This window comes from Carassius carassius, chromosome 21 (assembly GCF_963082965.1).
Source record: "Carassius carassius chromosome 21, fCarCar2.1, whole genome shotgun sequence".
Taxonomy (NCBI): Eukaryota; Metazoa; Chordata; class Actinopteri; order Cypriniformes; family Cyprinidae; genus Carassius; species Carassius carassius.
Window position 1 is genome coordinate 5,890,389 of NC_081775.1, and position 13,792 is coordinate 5,904,180.

General features: G+C 34.9%; 1 protein-coding gene across 4 annotated transcripts in view; it reads left to right on the top strand.

The window, feature by feature from the left end:
* Positions 1 to 13,792, top strand: part of tp73 (tumor protein p73) — a 31,198-nt gene that overhangs the window by 14,813 nt on the left and 2,593 nt on the right. For 3 of the 4 annotated variants that reach the window (XM_059503088.1, XM_059503089.1, XM_059503090.1), the window contains 9 exons: positions 3,870 to 4,056; positions 5,203 to 5,318; positions 6,399 to 6,508; positions 6,924 to 7,066; positions 7,160 to 7,248; positions 7,324 to 7,448; positions 7,968 to 8,116; positions 8,837 to 8,969; positions 11,669 to 11,762. In XM_059503088.1, the coding sequence (XP_059359071.1) occupies positions 3,870 to 4,056; positions 5,203 to 5,318; positions 6,399 to 6,508; positions 6,924 to 7,066; positions 7,160 to 7,248; positions 7,324 to 7,448; positions 7,968 to 8,116; positions 8,837 to 8,969; positions 11,669 to 11,762 (1,146 nt within the window). Of the gene's footprint in view, positions 1 to 3,869; positions 4,057 to 5,202; positions 5,319 to 6,398; positions 6,509 to 6,923; positions 7,067 to 7,159; positions 7,249 to 7,323; positions 7,449 to 7,967; positions 8,117 to 8,836; positions 8,970 to 11,622; positions 11,763 to 13,792 lie in introns of all 4 variants that reach the window. The other variant, XM_059503091.1, reaches the window with a different exon arrangement.

A 13,792-nucleotide genomic window follows, 5' to 3' on the forward strand; every position in this document is an offset into this window, starting at 1 on the left:
GAATTCAGAGATCTGAAATGAAACTGAAACACGCAAAATGGTTTTCCCTTGAAATTACAGTTTGGAAAGAAATGTGTTTTTATTTTGGGGGGTTGAATATTAGAATTGTTTTGAAGAAAAAAAAAAGTTCTGCCCCTCCTTGTAAAGAATACTTGTTTCAGCATGTCAGCAAACAGCAGCCAACTCCAAATTATGATGCTCCAAAAATATGGAAATCAGTAATGTACTCTGAGCTCAGACGAGGCTCAAACACACTTCAAGTGAATCCGAAAAACTTGAGAATAAATGTCATCAATGTGATGTAAAAATTCAAAATATTTGTTTTGATATGATGTGGAGAAAAACTAAATAACAAAACAGTTTTTGTCTGTACAATGAAAGTAAATGGGGTCCAAAACAACAGTGTGGGCATTGGACATTTTTCAAAATATCTTCTTTTGTTTTCCACAAAACAAATTCTTACAGGAATGGCATGACAGTGAAAAAAATGATGGCAGAATTTTTATTTTTGGAGAAAAAAACCCATTGTGGCTCCTAAAAGAACAACCTCTGAAGAAAGAAAAAATTAAAAACATTTGAACTATCTATGTTTATTCTAACTATTCTATTATTGTAATATGTTTTATATGACTGCAATATGTTTTTCATCACCATTTACTTGAAGTATTAAAATGATTAAGTCTTAATTTTAAAGGAACTTAATTTTTTTTCTTTGTTTGTAGTGTGCAGCGTGTCTTGGGGGGCACGACGGAGCTGTAGTGTAGTGCATGTGATGCTGGCTGCAGTTTCACAGGCGTTAGCATAGGCAGCACATTTGTGAATTTATTGATGGAGACGGGGAGTTGGCTGAATTTGCGGGTGGCATGCTGAATCTTGCCCATCAGCCTGTCAGACTCGTCATTATCACTTAGGCCGCCGAGCCTGCCTGAACCTGCGCCTTTCCAATGCTCACCTTCCTCCAGCCCATCATCTTATTCCACCTTACAACACTTACACTGGGTCTCCACTGCAGGCGAGCCATGCAGCTGCCAGTGTAATCAAGCAAGATGTCTACAAAACCACATGTGTGTTTCCTGCTTTGTTTTGTGTGCTTGCAATCTAGAGGGCTTTGTTTAAAAATCATTAAATTATTATATTAAATGTTATATTATTTCAGAGAATGTCACACATGTAGGTTCAGCTTTTGATAGTCCAGTTTACTAGGCTTTCGCTTGATTTGAGCCCTCAAGAATTCCTGTCCGCTTCCGAGTTTAAGGTTAAAGACTTAAAAAATTAAGGCTCTGATTAAAAACCGAAAGGGTTGGTTCTGACCATCTGATGCCACACTTAAAAATGGTTCTTTGTTGTATTTGTGGCTTCATGAAGAAACTTTAACATCCGTGGAATCTTTCCACTGGACAAAAATAAAAATGTTAATTCTGACTATAAAAATGTTCTTTGCAATAAGAAACAATGGTTCTTTTAAGGACCGTTCACTAAATGGTTCTTTTGGGAACCCAGAATTGTTCTTGCATAGCGTTGCTCTAAAAAAACACCCTTTTGGAACCTTTATTTTAGTGTACGATAAACTTTTGCGCTAATAACTATTTATTCTCCAGTTAAGTTATTAAAACCTTTATGTAATGTAACTTCAACAGCGATTAGCCAGTCAAACCCTATGCAGCAAAAATGGTTCTTGATAACAGTCTTTGTTCTTTATTATACCTAAGATGTACTACGAAGTAAGAATCTATTGAACAATCTTTATATATATGTCTGTGGCATCGTTGTTTGGAACCTTTCTGTTTTTTAGGAGTGTAGGACCATCACAGAGGTAAAGTAACTCGAGTTACGTTAATCAGATTACTTTTTTCAAGTAACTAGTAAAGTAATGCATTATTTTTTAATTTACAAGATATAAATCTCAGTTACTCTGTTTTCCCATTTATTGACTGACAAGTCTCCTGTCCTCATATTGGGAGAAATCGGAAGAACAGAGGCGTTGTGTGCGCTGTGTGAACATGATGTAGTTCTAGACTAAATGTGAATGTGTATTAATTCATCCCTCTCACATAAAAACAGATTTAGTAATCATAAAAATGAATTAAAACAATGCAAACTCAGAATATGACGCAAACCTGTAATAATTAAATGTTAAATAACACAAATGTACCTTGACCTTGAAGATCTAGTTCAACCATACTAATAAGCAAAATGACTTCAGATAAACTAACAATTGTGCTTCTTTCTTTCTTTGTTTTTATTGCTGAAGAGTGTTGAACCATCTTCTCCTGTGTTCTGCTCGACAAAATGTACTTTTCCTTCAGCCTGAGGTTTATTCATTATACTTTTTGGTGTGAAAGGGCTTTTATTTTTGCTATAAATAGAACGTTTTATATTAAAAACAATCAAGCCCTGCTCATAAAAGTAGCGTAACACATGACTTTCCATAAAAAGTAACTAAGTAACATAATTAGTTACTTTTTTTAGGGAGTAAAGCAATATTGTAATGCATTTCTTTTAAAAGTAACTTTCCCCAACACTGCTAATGGAGCTCTTTATGTTCCTGTGTGGTGTCAACACATTGTTGTCCTTATCTTTCAAGCCATTTTTGAATTAATTTCAATTCTTTCAACCGATTGAGAATTTCAGCCGCAAAGTATTCCAGGAGTAGAGTGTGAAGCAGTGGCAGGATGATGTGAATAAAGGTGTGAGTCGAGTCATTTATGCCACTCAATCTCTCCTCTCTGAGTGTTTATGTGTGTTTATATGTTGCTCTTTTGAATAATCGCTCAGTGAAAGTGTGAGAGGACGTTGTGCTGGTGTTCTTACAGTTAAACACTACTGTAAAACTACAATCACACTACTTTTACTGTAGATTTTAGAGATTAGCTGGGAAATCACTTTAAAGGAGTTTTTGTAGATTTTTCTGGAGATTGTAAACAAAGATACAGATGAATGATGAAACATTTGTAATAACTCAACACAAGCTCGTTTATCATAGTGTTGCTGGGTTTGCTAGTTTGTTGTGGGTGGTCATTGAGTCATAGTCTCTGTGATTTTCATACTCTATATATGACTCACATCCTTCAAATAATATACATTTATCATCCACCATGTGAAATCGTCAGACTGGACTTTGTAGGCAGTACTATATCTTCAATATAATGATACTTACTTCATGTTTCTTTAGCATCTTATTAGAAATTGAGTTCTGAAAAAAGTTAAAGTTATATCATGTATCATCAGCCTTAGATTCAAGTCAGCTATTTTGGTTTGTTTAATTTTGACAGTGAATTTGATTCTAATAGGATTTAAGACAGATCAGATGTCACTTGTACTATTTAAGTCAGACAACTATATAATGTAGCTTTATGGGAAACACTAACGATTGTATGAAGTGCGGTTGCAACATCGGTGGCAGTGCTCATGATATTTATTCTGTTGCAGCACCTGGCATACAATCTCCCTTTCATAAAATCTGAATCACATTAATACAAGTCTGCACAAAGCAGGCTTGTACATTTGGTTTTTGAGGGAATATTTGGAATGTCTTTATAGTTTTAGACAAGATCTGACATGCTTGTGTGAGTGTGTGTGTGTGTGTGAGTGTGTGAAAGAAAGACCTCATCAGATGATGTCTTCTTCATTTATAATCAGATGACTTGTCTTCATCTATAAAGAATCATATTTTTAACATGCGTGGCCATCTAGCGTCATAAAGACCAATGTATTTCCATGACAGACCCAGGACTGAAGTGTATTTTAGAAAAAGTATGACTTTTTTTAAATCTTGGTTTCACCAAACAGTGTTTCAAATGTTTATTTCTATATTTTTATATATATCTATCTATATATATATATATATATATATATATATATTTGTGCAGTACTCTCCGTTGCTCAAGAAGCTGTACTGTCAGATCGCCAAGACCTGTCCGATTCAGATCAAGCTGGCTTCCTCGCCCCCAAACGGCAGCGTGATACGAGCCATGCCCATCTACAAGAAAGCCGAACACGTCACAGAGGTGGTCAAACGCTGTCCCAACCATGAACTCGGACGGGACTTCAATGAAAGTATGACAAAATTCAGTCTTTATTCATAAATGCAACAACTTGTTCTGTTATTTGACTGCTCGTGTTTACATTTACATATGAATACTTTATTATATGATCTGACGTGTGGAAGCATTTATAACTAAAAAAGGACATTTACACAGCAGCAGATTTAAAAGCATTTATTAATTAAACTCATTATTGAAACACACACAAATAACCTAACAAAAATAAAATGTGACATTTTATTTAACTGTTTTTATAGTGTTCAAAAATATGAATTAATATTATTATACTAACCTGATAACATGCACAAAAGTCATTTTCCAATAAAAAAGAAATTAAACAAATTCAGATGAACGTTTTGAAATTGTATAACTTATAGATACAGCTGTCTGTTCTAGGATCTGTCTGTTTCAAGATAAGATATGAATGTGAACATCATCCAGCTAACCATCATTTGACTAAAAACAACTGCCCAGTAAAATCAGACTACCTTAGTGAAAAATAAATATGCTTTGAAATACAAGTATACTACAAATACATTTCCATATTTATGTACTTAATAAACTGCACTTTTAGTATACTAAACTGGTATACTTAAACTCTGCTAAATTGGAACAACTAGTTTTGTACTTAATGCACTTGAATTGCGCAGAAGTAGTGCTGAAGTTCAACTGAAGATAGATCAAAGTATGTGCTAAAGTGGAGACCGATATTTAAAGACCGATATTATTCGGAGATCATGCAATCCTCATAAACAGTGACATTAAAACACATTTTAGGCTTAATAAATGTGCATGTGCACAAATACTAAACCAAATAAAGGTGCATTATAATTTTTATATCAGTAAGTCTCGAGTTATCGGTCAGCCTAACAGCCTTAGACTCTGTGGTCAAATTATTAAGTCATTTGTCTTCAGCTTGTTCTCTCATATTTAATTTATTAAATAACTTTCAAGTATTAAAAGTAAAAATGCAAACACAGATTGTCTGGTCTTGTTTCCAATACATCTATGAGTCTATAACTAAATTGTTCGGTGAGGTTTTGAACTGAACATAAAGCTAACTCGCACATTCACACTTTCATATGCCACAAAAGGAAATATTGCTGTTGTCCTTCCACTTCTAACTCCTAATCTTTCTTGTCCGGCTGCCTCTGTCCAGGTCAGACAGCTCCTGCCAGTCACTTGATTCGGGTGGAGGGCAATAATCTGTGTCAGTATGTGGATGATCCTGCGACGGGCCGACAGAGTGCTCTCGTCCCGTATGAGGCTCCACAGGTCAGTTCAGTCATTGCATGTAAGTCCCAGACTTATTTTATTGTCGATAGGTTTGTAATATGAATAAAATATTTTAAATAGAATGTATTAAATGTTAATATTTATTTTTTGTTCCTCATGCTTCATATAACATTCTAGATCATGTACACTTTGTATATTTGTACCTGTTGTGGCACGACAGCAAACAAACATGAATTCTTGCAGATCCATATTCATAAGTGCGCAAGTATATACGTATTGATTGATGGTAAAATGACGAGTCCAAGCATGCAGTGATCATTCAGTTCAGGACGCTAAACATGTTCTGACTGGCTATAAAATTATTGTCAGATACAATACCTGAAATTATTCCTCTTTTTACACTGTTGCTTTGTTTTGTGTTGAATATCGAACTGTTGGCGCCACCTAGAGGTGCATATTTCTTGCATACTGTAAGTGCTGGTGTTCAATCACGAAATACATTGCGTTTTCTTTTTAATAATTTATTCAATGACATGTATTGATAAACAGCAGTTTAGAACTAAAACTGGATTGAAAAAGGTTTGACTGATGTCTATACAAAGGGCCTCATTAGTCAACTTTTTATTAACGTTTAATTAGTTACATCATAGGTTAACAATGAGCAATTTATTTGTTGCGATATTTAATGATTTTCATCAACGTTAGTTAATAACAATACAATGGTTATTTCATGTTAGCTCAGATACGTTAATATTAACTGATACCACATTTAGGCCTAAATATTTGTAATTGTATTATTAAATGTTGAATTTAACATTACCTACATCAGAATTAATGTCAATTAACACAGGCTTTAGAATTTATTTTCTTTGTTAGTTTGCTAACTAATATAGTTACATAATGTAACACTAACATTAATTATTTCTAGTGGTTACGTATTGTTAACGCCCCCCAGGATCCAGTGTTTTTGAATAAATCTAAATTAATTTATTAAAGTGAATTTGATTTATCAATGCAAATATTTTTCTCTGAACAGGGCACTATATCCTCTCTTTACAATATAGAGCAATGCTTCTGGGAACTGACTATGTCTCTCTCTTTTGTTATCTATTTGTCAAGGTGGGGACTGAGTTCACAACCATTCTGTATAATTTCATGTGCAACAGCAGTTGTGTCGGGGGAATGAACCGCAGACCCATCCTCATCATCATCACGCTGGAGACACGAGAGTGAGTGAACACCTTTACCTCAGACACTTTCTCTCTTTTCCAAAAGAGTGGTTCTTAAAGGGACAGATCACCCAAAGTTCTGTCATGATTTACTCACTCTGAAGTTGTTTCAGACCTGTTTCGTCTGCAGAACACAAAATAACTGACTTCCATAGATTGAATTTTTTTTTTTAAATACTATGCAAGTCAAAGGGGACCAGAAACGGAAGAAAGAAACTCAAATCAGTTCGGAAACACTGATGACAGAATTTTCATTTTGGGTGAAAACAACGAAAGTAAACAAAAACGTACTTCGAATTGAGCATTGAAATGTATTCTTTTAATTGTGAACTGCATGCAACAACAACATGCAACCTATTCACATGACGTAGGCTGAATAGTTTGGTTATGCTGAACTCTACCGTGTTTTCCGCAGCGGCCAGGTTCTCGGCAGGCGTTCGTTTGAGGGCCGGATTTGTGCCTGTCCCGGTCGAGACCGCAAAGCAGACGAGGATCATTTCAGGGAGCAACAGGCTCTAAATGAGAGCGTGGCCAAAAATGGAAATGCCAATAAACGAAGTGAGCCATCAATGGATTTCCACCAGCACTTCATTCATCAGATCATATCCAATACAAGTTTCCAATCTGGAGCTTCTGTTTCTGACCTCACAGATTTCAAACAGACTCCGGCCAACATTGCAGGCCCTTCCGTCAACATCAAGAAGAGGCGGCATGGAGAAGAGGAGATGTATTATATTCCAGTGAGTGTGGAAGCATGCAGCTTGATTTCTAATACTTCTAATAGTTCATTCTAATGGTTTTGGATTGGTTTGAAGGTGCGAGGCCGGGAAAACTTTGACATCCTGATGAAGATAAAGGACAGTCTGGAACTTGTGGAGTTTGTACCCCAACAGTTAGTGGATTCATACAGACAACAACAACAGCAGCTCCTACAGAGACAGTGAGTCTTTATACAGACATCACACACTACCGTAAAAGATTCAGAGTCTGGAAATGTACGATTATTTGTTTTGTTTTTTAAAGAAATTTACACTTTTATTCAGGAAGGATGCATACAATTTATCAAAAGTATTTATAATGTTACAAAAGATTTATATTTCAAATAAATTGTTCTTTTAAACTTTTTATTAATCAAAGAATGGTTTCATGTGAAGTAACACAACTGTTTTCAACATCAGAAATGTTTCTTGAGCAACAAATGTGTATATTAGAATGATTTCTGAAGGATCGTGTGACACTGGAGACTGGAGTAAAGTAATCGGATTACTTTTTCAAGTAACTAGTAAAGTAACCGCATTACTTTTAAATTTACAACACATTATCATAACTGTCAGAACTCAGAAATTTCATAAAAACCATCTTAAATGTTAATTGTTTCATGATATGACCTCTTCCTTTAACATCAGTGTTCCACATTGAGTGCTGTATATTAAGTGTCTTTTTGTCGTGTGATTGACAGGAGTCACGTTGCCTCTCCGTGTTCATATGGCACACTCAATAACATGAATAAGATCCAGGGGCCCATCAGCAAGCTCCCCTCAGTGAATCAGCTGGTGACACCGCAGACTCAGCAGAGCGCAGGACCCTCTGCGTCCATGGCACACATGGGTGAGAGCCTACAAGTGCCTTCACATAAACCCTACATTTCATACAATTACCTTGTTGCAGTGGGTTGTACATTAGGGGCATTTTTTCCAGTTAAATTTATTGGTCATGAAATTTAAGTCTGCATTATTTCAGATTAAGTGATCTAAAATGTATGTAATCATGTTATCCATTAAAAAGTAAATGTAATCTGATTATTAGCATTTTAAGATGTAATATAATTAATTACAAGTACTTAATTTTTGGAATATGATTATGTAATCCAGACTACATGTTCATAGCTTTCAGTGACGGGAAAACATGAATAGAGAACAGGATTAAAATGTTATTAAAACTTTCAATATCAAACACACACATGGTTCTTTTCACGTTTACATGTAAGTGTACTTCTTTAAAGCATGACAAAAGATTATTAAAAAAAAATTGATTTAAAAAGTGCTTTAAAGTAAGACCTCTAATTTGACAGAGTGCTCTTAAGTGTGCTAAGAAACATGAAAGTGCCTCTCTTTAAGTATGCTTAAGTGTCCTTTTATTTCAGTACACAAGTACACCTTTTTAAAACTGAACTATTAAAATCTGAAGTACACTGCAAATGCACTTGTGTTTGATTTGCTTAGCTTTCACTGAATAAACAGCGAGACACTAACAGTGACATCTGCACAGACAGTGGCCCACATTTACTGGTTTGTGTGTTGACTGGTTCTGCTGGGTTTGTGGCTGCAGGGACGAACATGCTGGGTGGACACCACATGCAGTCGAACGGCGATGTGAACGGAGCTCATGCGTCTCAGTCTATAGTGTCCACCTCTCACTGTACCCCTCCCCCTCCTTACAACCCCGACCCCAGCCTCGTCAGGTACTACACCCTGCAGTAGCACCAACCTGACACACACACACACACGAGCTACAGATACCTCTTATTATTTTAATAGCAATTTATTTTTACAACAGTGTGACTGAAATCAGCCTGACGTATCTTAATTTACAGAGATAAACCTTAAATCATTTCGTTTCTCCTTCTCTTCATCATTTGTGACCCTGGAATCACAAAACCAGCCATAAGGGTCAATTTTTTTAAATTTGAGATGTATACATCATCTGGAGGTTGAATAAACAAGCTTTCCATTGATGTGTGGTTTGTTAGGATCGGGCTGTATTTAGCCGAGATGCAACTATTTGAAAATCTGGAAGCTGAGGGTGCAAAAAAAATCGAAATATTGAGAAAATCATCTTTAAAGTTTTCCGCATGAAGTTCTTAGCAATGCATATTACTAATCAAATCTGAAGTTTTGATATATTTGCAGTAGGAAATTTACTAAATATCTTCATGGAACATGATCTTTACTTAATATCCTAATGATTTTTGCCCTAAAAGAAAAATCTATAATTTTGAACCATACAATGTACTTTTGGCTATTACTACAAATATACCTCAGCGACTTCAGACTGGTTTTGTGCTCCAGGGTCACATTTGTCTTTACATGGTTAATCATGGAATTACAGTAAATTGATGCTTTTTCTTCTGTGCTAATACACAAAAGAGGATTTTATTTATAATGAAACCTTTGCTTTTAAAGAGGCTTTTGGTTTCTTTTCCAGATGTAGTAATTATTTGTACATAAGAGAAAGAACGTTCTTAATATTCCTCTGCTGGCCAGAGAAACATTTACAAATCACACTTTAGTGTGCAAAACATGTAACCTTTTTCATTTACTATACATATTCAGATGCCACTTTTTGTGTTTACATATTAATTTAATTTAACTCATTACTGATTTATCACATGGGGCTGTACAGGGGGTGGCGAGGTGCCTTTCTAATTAATGGCCTGTGCACTTTCATCATTTGGGTGAATCTAAAAAAAAAAAAAAACATGTCTGGTACTCCCCAAAATCAAAAATATAATGTATTATATTTTGCTTGATTGGATTTAAGCACCATTTAAGGTTTTTTTATTTATTTTATTTTATTTTATTTTTTTGCACTGTAACATTATTTTCATGATAATCAAGCTAATTTCCCCCATATATACACATTACTGTCATAGATTTATTTTATATTTTTATGTAATTCGATTTTTTATTAATAATATTAGGTAATTGTATTAGTTTTTATTAATATTATTTTCTTTTTCTAATATTAATGTCATAATATACATTTTTAGCTACAGTAGTTGTTTTTCAGTAGTTTTTTTTATTAAACAAGCATTAATTTAAGACAGCACAACAAATACTTGTTTACAATTTAAATAATGTATCTTCTTTTTATTTTTAGTACAAATATGAAAATTGGTATAATATTTAAAATGTTTAATATAAAATGTGTAATATAATAATGTCACCAACAAAATCCTAATGGTGCTAATACATTCTTTTTTGGATTGAAATATGACACTGTTTAACATGTTCTAGACATGTTTTTTTGAGATTTACCTTCACCCAGTTAACTGTTCACATTATTTACATGGCATTGTCATCTGTGCTACTTTGTCAGCCATACGTCTTATATATTGGCACTTTGAGTGATATTTATTTTTAAAATAGATGTGTCATTTTCCATGCACATTGCAATGTTTTACAGACTCCATTGTCACAAATGTGCTTATTAATATCAGTGTTCCCTCTACATTTAATACTTAATGTATCAGGGTGAAATTAATAGTCGGCGTCTGGAATTATGACAAAGCAACCAATGTTTCTGAATCCATGTTTTGTTTAAAATGACTTGCGCATCTTTCTCCGCATACTTGTGGTTCTGTTTGTCTCAGTTGATCTACCTTTAAAATAACTCTGTCACCTTTATATTTACATTTCCTGTTTTGATTGTATCAAGCAATTAATTTTTTATTGGTGAAATATTTATAATAAAAAGATCAATGCAATGAAAAACTTGTTATGCATCATTCATGTAATTGCATGTTGTGATTGCATTTTTATTTGTAAAATGAAACCATATGCAAATTTTGAAATGTTAATACACAAACATTTGCATGGAGCATTACATTTAACTACACTACTGTTCAAAAGTTTGGGTCAGTAAAGCTTTTTTTTTATATTCAGAAAATATGTAGTCATGATAAAAATGCTGAAAAAAAAAAATATATATATATATATATATATTTTACATTGTTAAATAAAAAAATTTAAAAAAAATTAACCAGCAAAAATTCCTGTAAAAAGGATTCATGGTTTACACAAAAATATAATAATAATAAAACAGCACAAAAGTAAATTTTAAAATATATTTATCTATTCAAAAAAATATAAATAGATTTTTGATCAAATAAATGCAGTCTTAGTGAGTATGTGAGGAAGAAAAAAACTCACCAAATTTTTGAATGGTAGTGTATACTGATTACAATACAGATGCTTTATTTTAATCAAGTCTTCTGTTGCCTGAATACACTCTCATTATCATTCCATCAATTCTTGATAATAATCCCTGTGCAGATGCAAATGCTGTGGTGCTTGGCTTGTTATGTTCTCCATGGGTGAATATGTAATTCACAGGACGCAGCCGCTTGGTCTTAGTGGGATTCCTTTTCTCTCCGAACAGTTTCTTAACCAGCCTGGGCTGCCAAAGCTGCATCGACTACTTCACATCACAGGGACTCCAGAGTGTCTACCACCTCCAGACTCTTTCCATGGAGGTAAACCAACAGTTCAGTCAATACACTCTTTCATTATTGGGTCATTCATGTTTTATCCTGTTCTCCATTCATTTTGTTTCCCGTAGGGATTTTAAAAAGTCACCAAAAGTTAAAAAACTATGAGCAGAGCTGGGTAGTAACTGATTTCATGAAATCTGGATTCATAAAAAATTAAGTACTTGTAATTAATTATATTACATTTCAAAATGCTAATAATCAGATTACAGTTACTGTTTAATGGATAACATGATTACATATTATTCACATAATGGCAGTAAATTATTCAAAACGTATTGATTCTCCTTAATTATTTTTTCTTTCTTTTTAATTTTCCCTTGTAAAATAACCTACACTTATATACATTTTGGTAAAACTTACTGTAATGTAATGTTTACTGCATTTCGTGATCAAATCATGTCAAATCATTTTTTTTCAATGTGGTACACAATAATCCCATTCAAGTATGTAAACAAATTAGGTCAAAAGTAATCGAAAAGTAATAGAAAAAAAGTCCACTTTAACTAATATGAGTGATTCAGATTATGTTTGTAAGTAATCTACCCAACAAAAAAAAAAAGACTGTGCTTAATGGTATTAGTGAAGGAAATGGAATCCCAGGTGGTTGATAAATGATGCAGATATTTGGAAATCAGGGCAGTCGGTGGCTGATAAATGATGCTGATATTTAGAAATCAGGGCAGTCAGTGGCTGATAAATGATGCCGATATTTAGAAATCAGGGAGCCGGTGGCTGATAAATGATGCCGATATTTAGAAATCAGGGCAGTCGGTGGCTGATAAATGATGCAGAAATTTAGAAATCAGGTCAGTCGGTGGCTTATAAATGATGCCGATATTTAGAAATCAGGGAGCCGGTGGCTGATAAATGATGCCGATATAAAGAAATCAGGGAGCCGGTGGCTGATAAATGATGCCGATATTTAGAAATCAGGGCAGTCGGTGGCTGATGAATGATGCAGATATTTAGAAATCAGGGCAGTCTGCGGCTGATAAATGATGCAGATATTTAGAAATCAGGGCAGTCGGCGGCTGATAAATGATGCTGATATTTGGAAATCAGGGCAGCCCTTGGCTGATAAATGATGCAGATATTTGGAAATCAGTGAGCCTGTGGCTGATAAATGATGCCGATATATAGAAATCAGGGCAGTCGGTGGCTGATAAATGATGTCGATATTTAGAAATCAGGGCAGTCGGCGGCTGATAAATGATGCTGATATTTGGAAATCAGGGCAGCCCTTGGCTGATAAATGATGCAGATATTTGGAAATCAGGGCAGCCCTTGGCTGATAAATGATGCTGATATTTAGAAATCAGGGCAGTCGGCGGCTGATAAATGATGCAGATATTTGGAAATCAGGGAGCCGGTGGCTGATAAATGATGCCGATATTTAGAAATCAGGGCAGTCGGTGGCTGATAAATGATGCCGATATTTAGAAACCAGGGCAGTCGGTGGCTGATAAATGATGCCGATATTTAGAAATCAGGGCAGTCGGTGGCTGATAAATGATGCCGATATTTAGAAATCAGGGCAGTCGGTGGCTGATAAATGATGCCGATATTTAGAAACCAGGGCAGTCGGTGGCTGATAAATGATGCCGATATTTAGAAATCAGGGCAGTCGGTGGCTGATAAATGATGCCGATATTTAGAAATCAGGGAGCCGGTGGCTGATAAATGATGCCGATATTTAGAAATCAGGGCAGTCGGTGGCTGATAAATGATGCCGATATTTAGAAATCAGGGAGCCGGTGGCTGATAAATGATGCCGATATTTAGAAATCAGGGCAGTCGGTGGCTGATAAATGATGCCGATATTTAGAAATCAGGGCAGTCGGTGGCTGATAAATGATGCCGATATTTAGAAATCAGGGAGCCGGTGGCTGATAAATGATGCCGATATTTAGAAATCAGGGCAGTCGGTGGCTGATAAATGATGCAGATATTTAGAAATCAGGTAGCCGGTGGCTGATAAATGATGCAAATATTTGGAAATCAGGGCAGTCGGT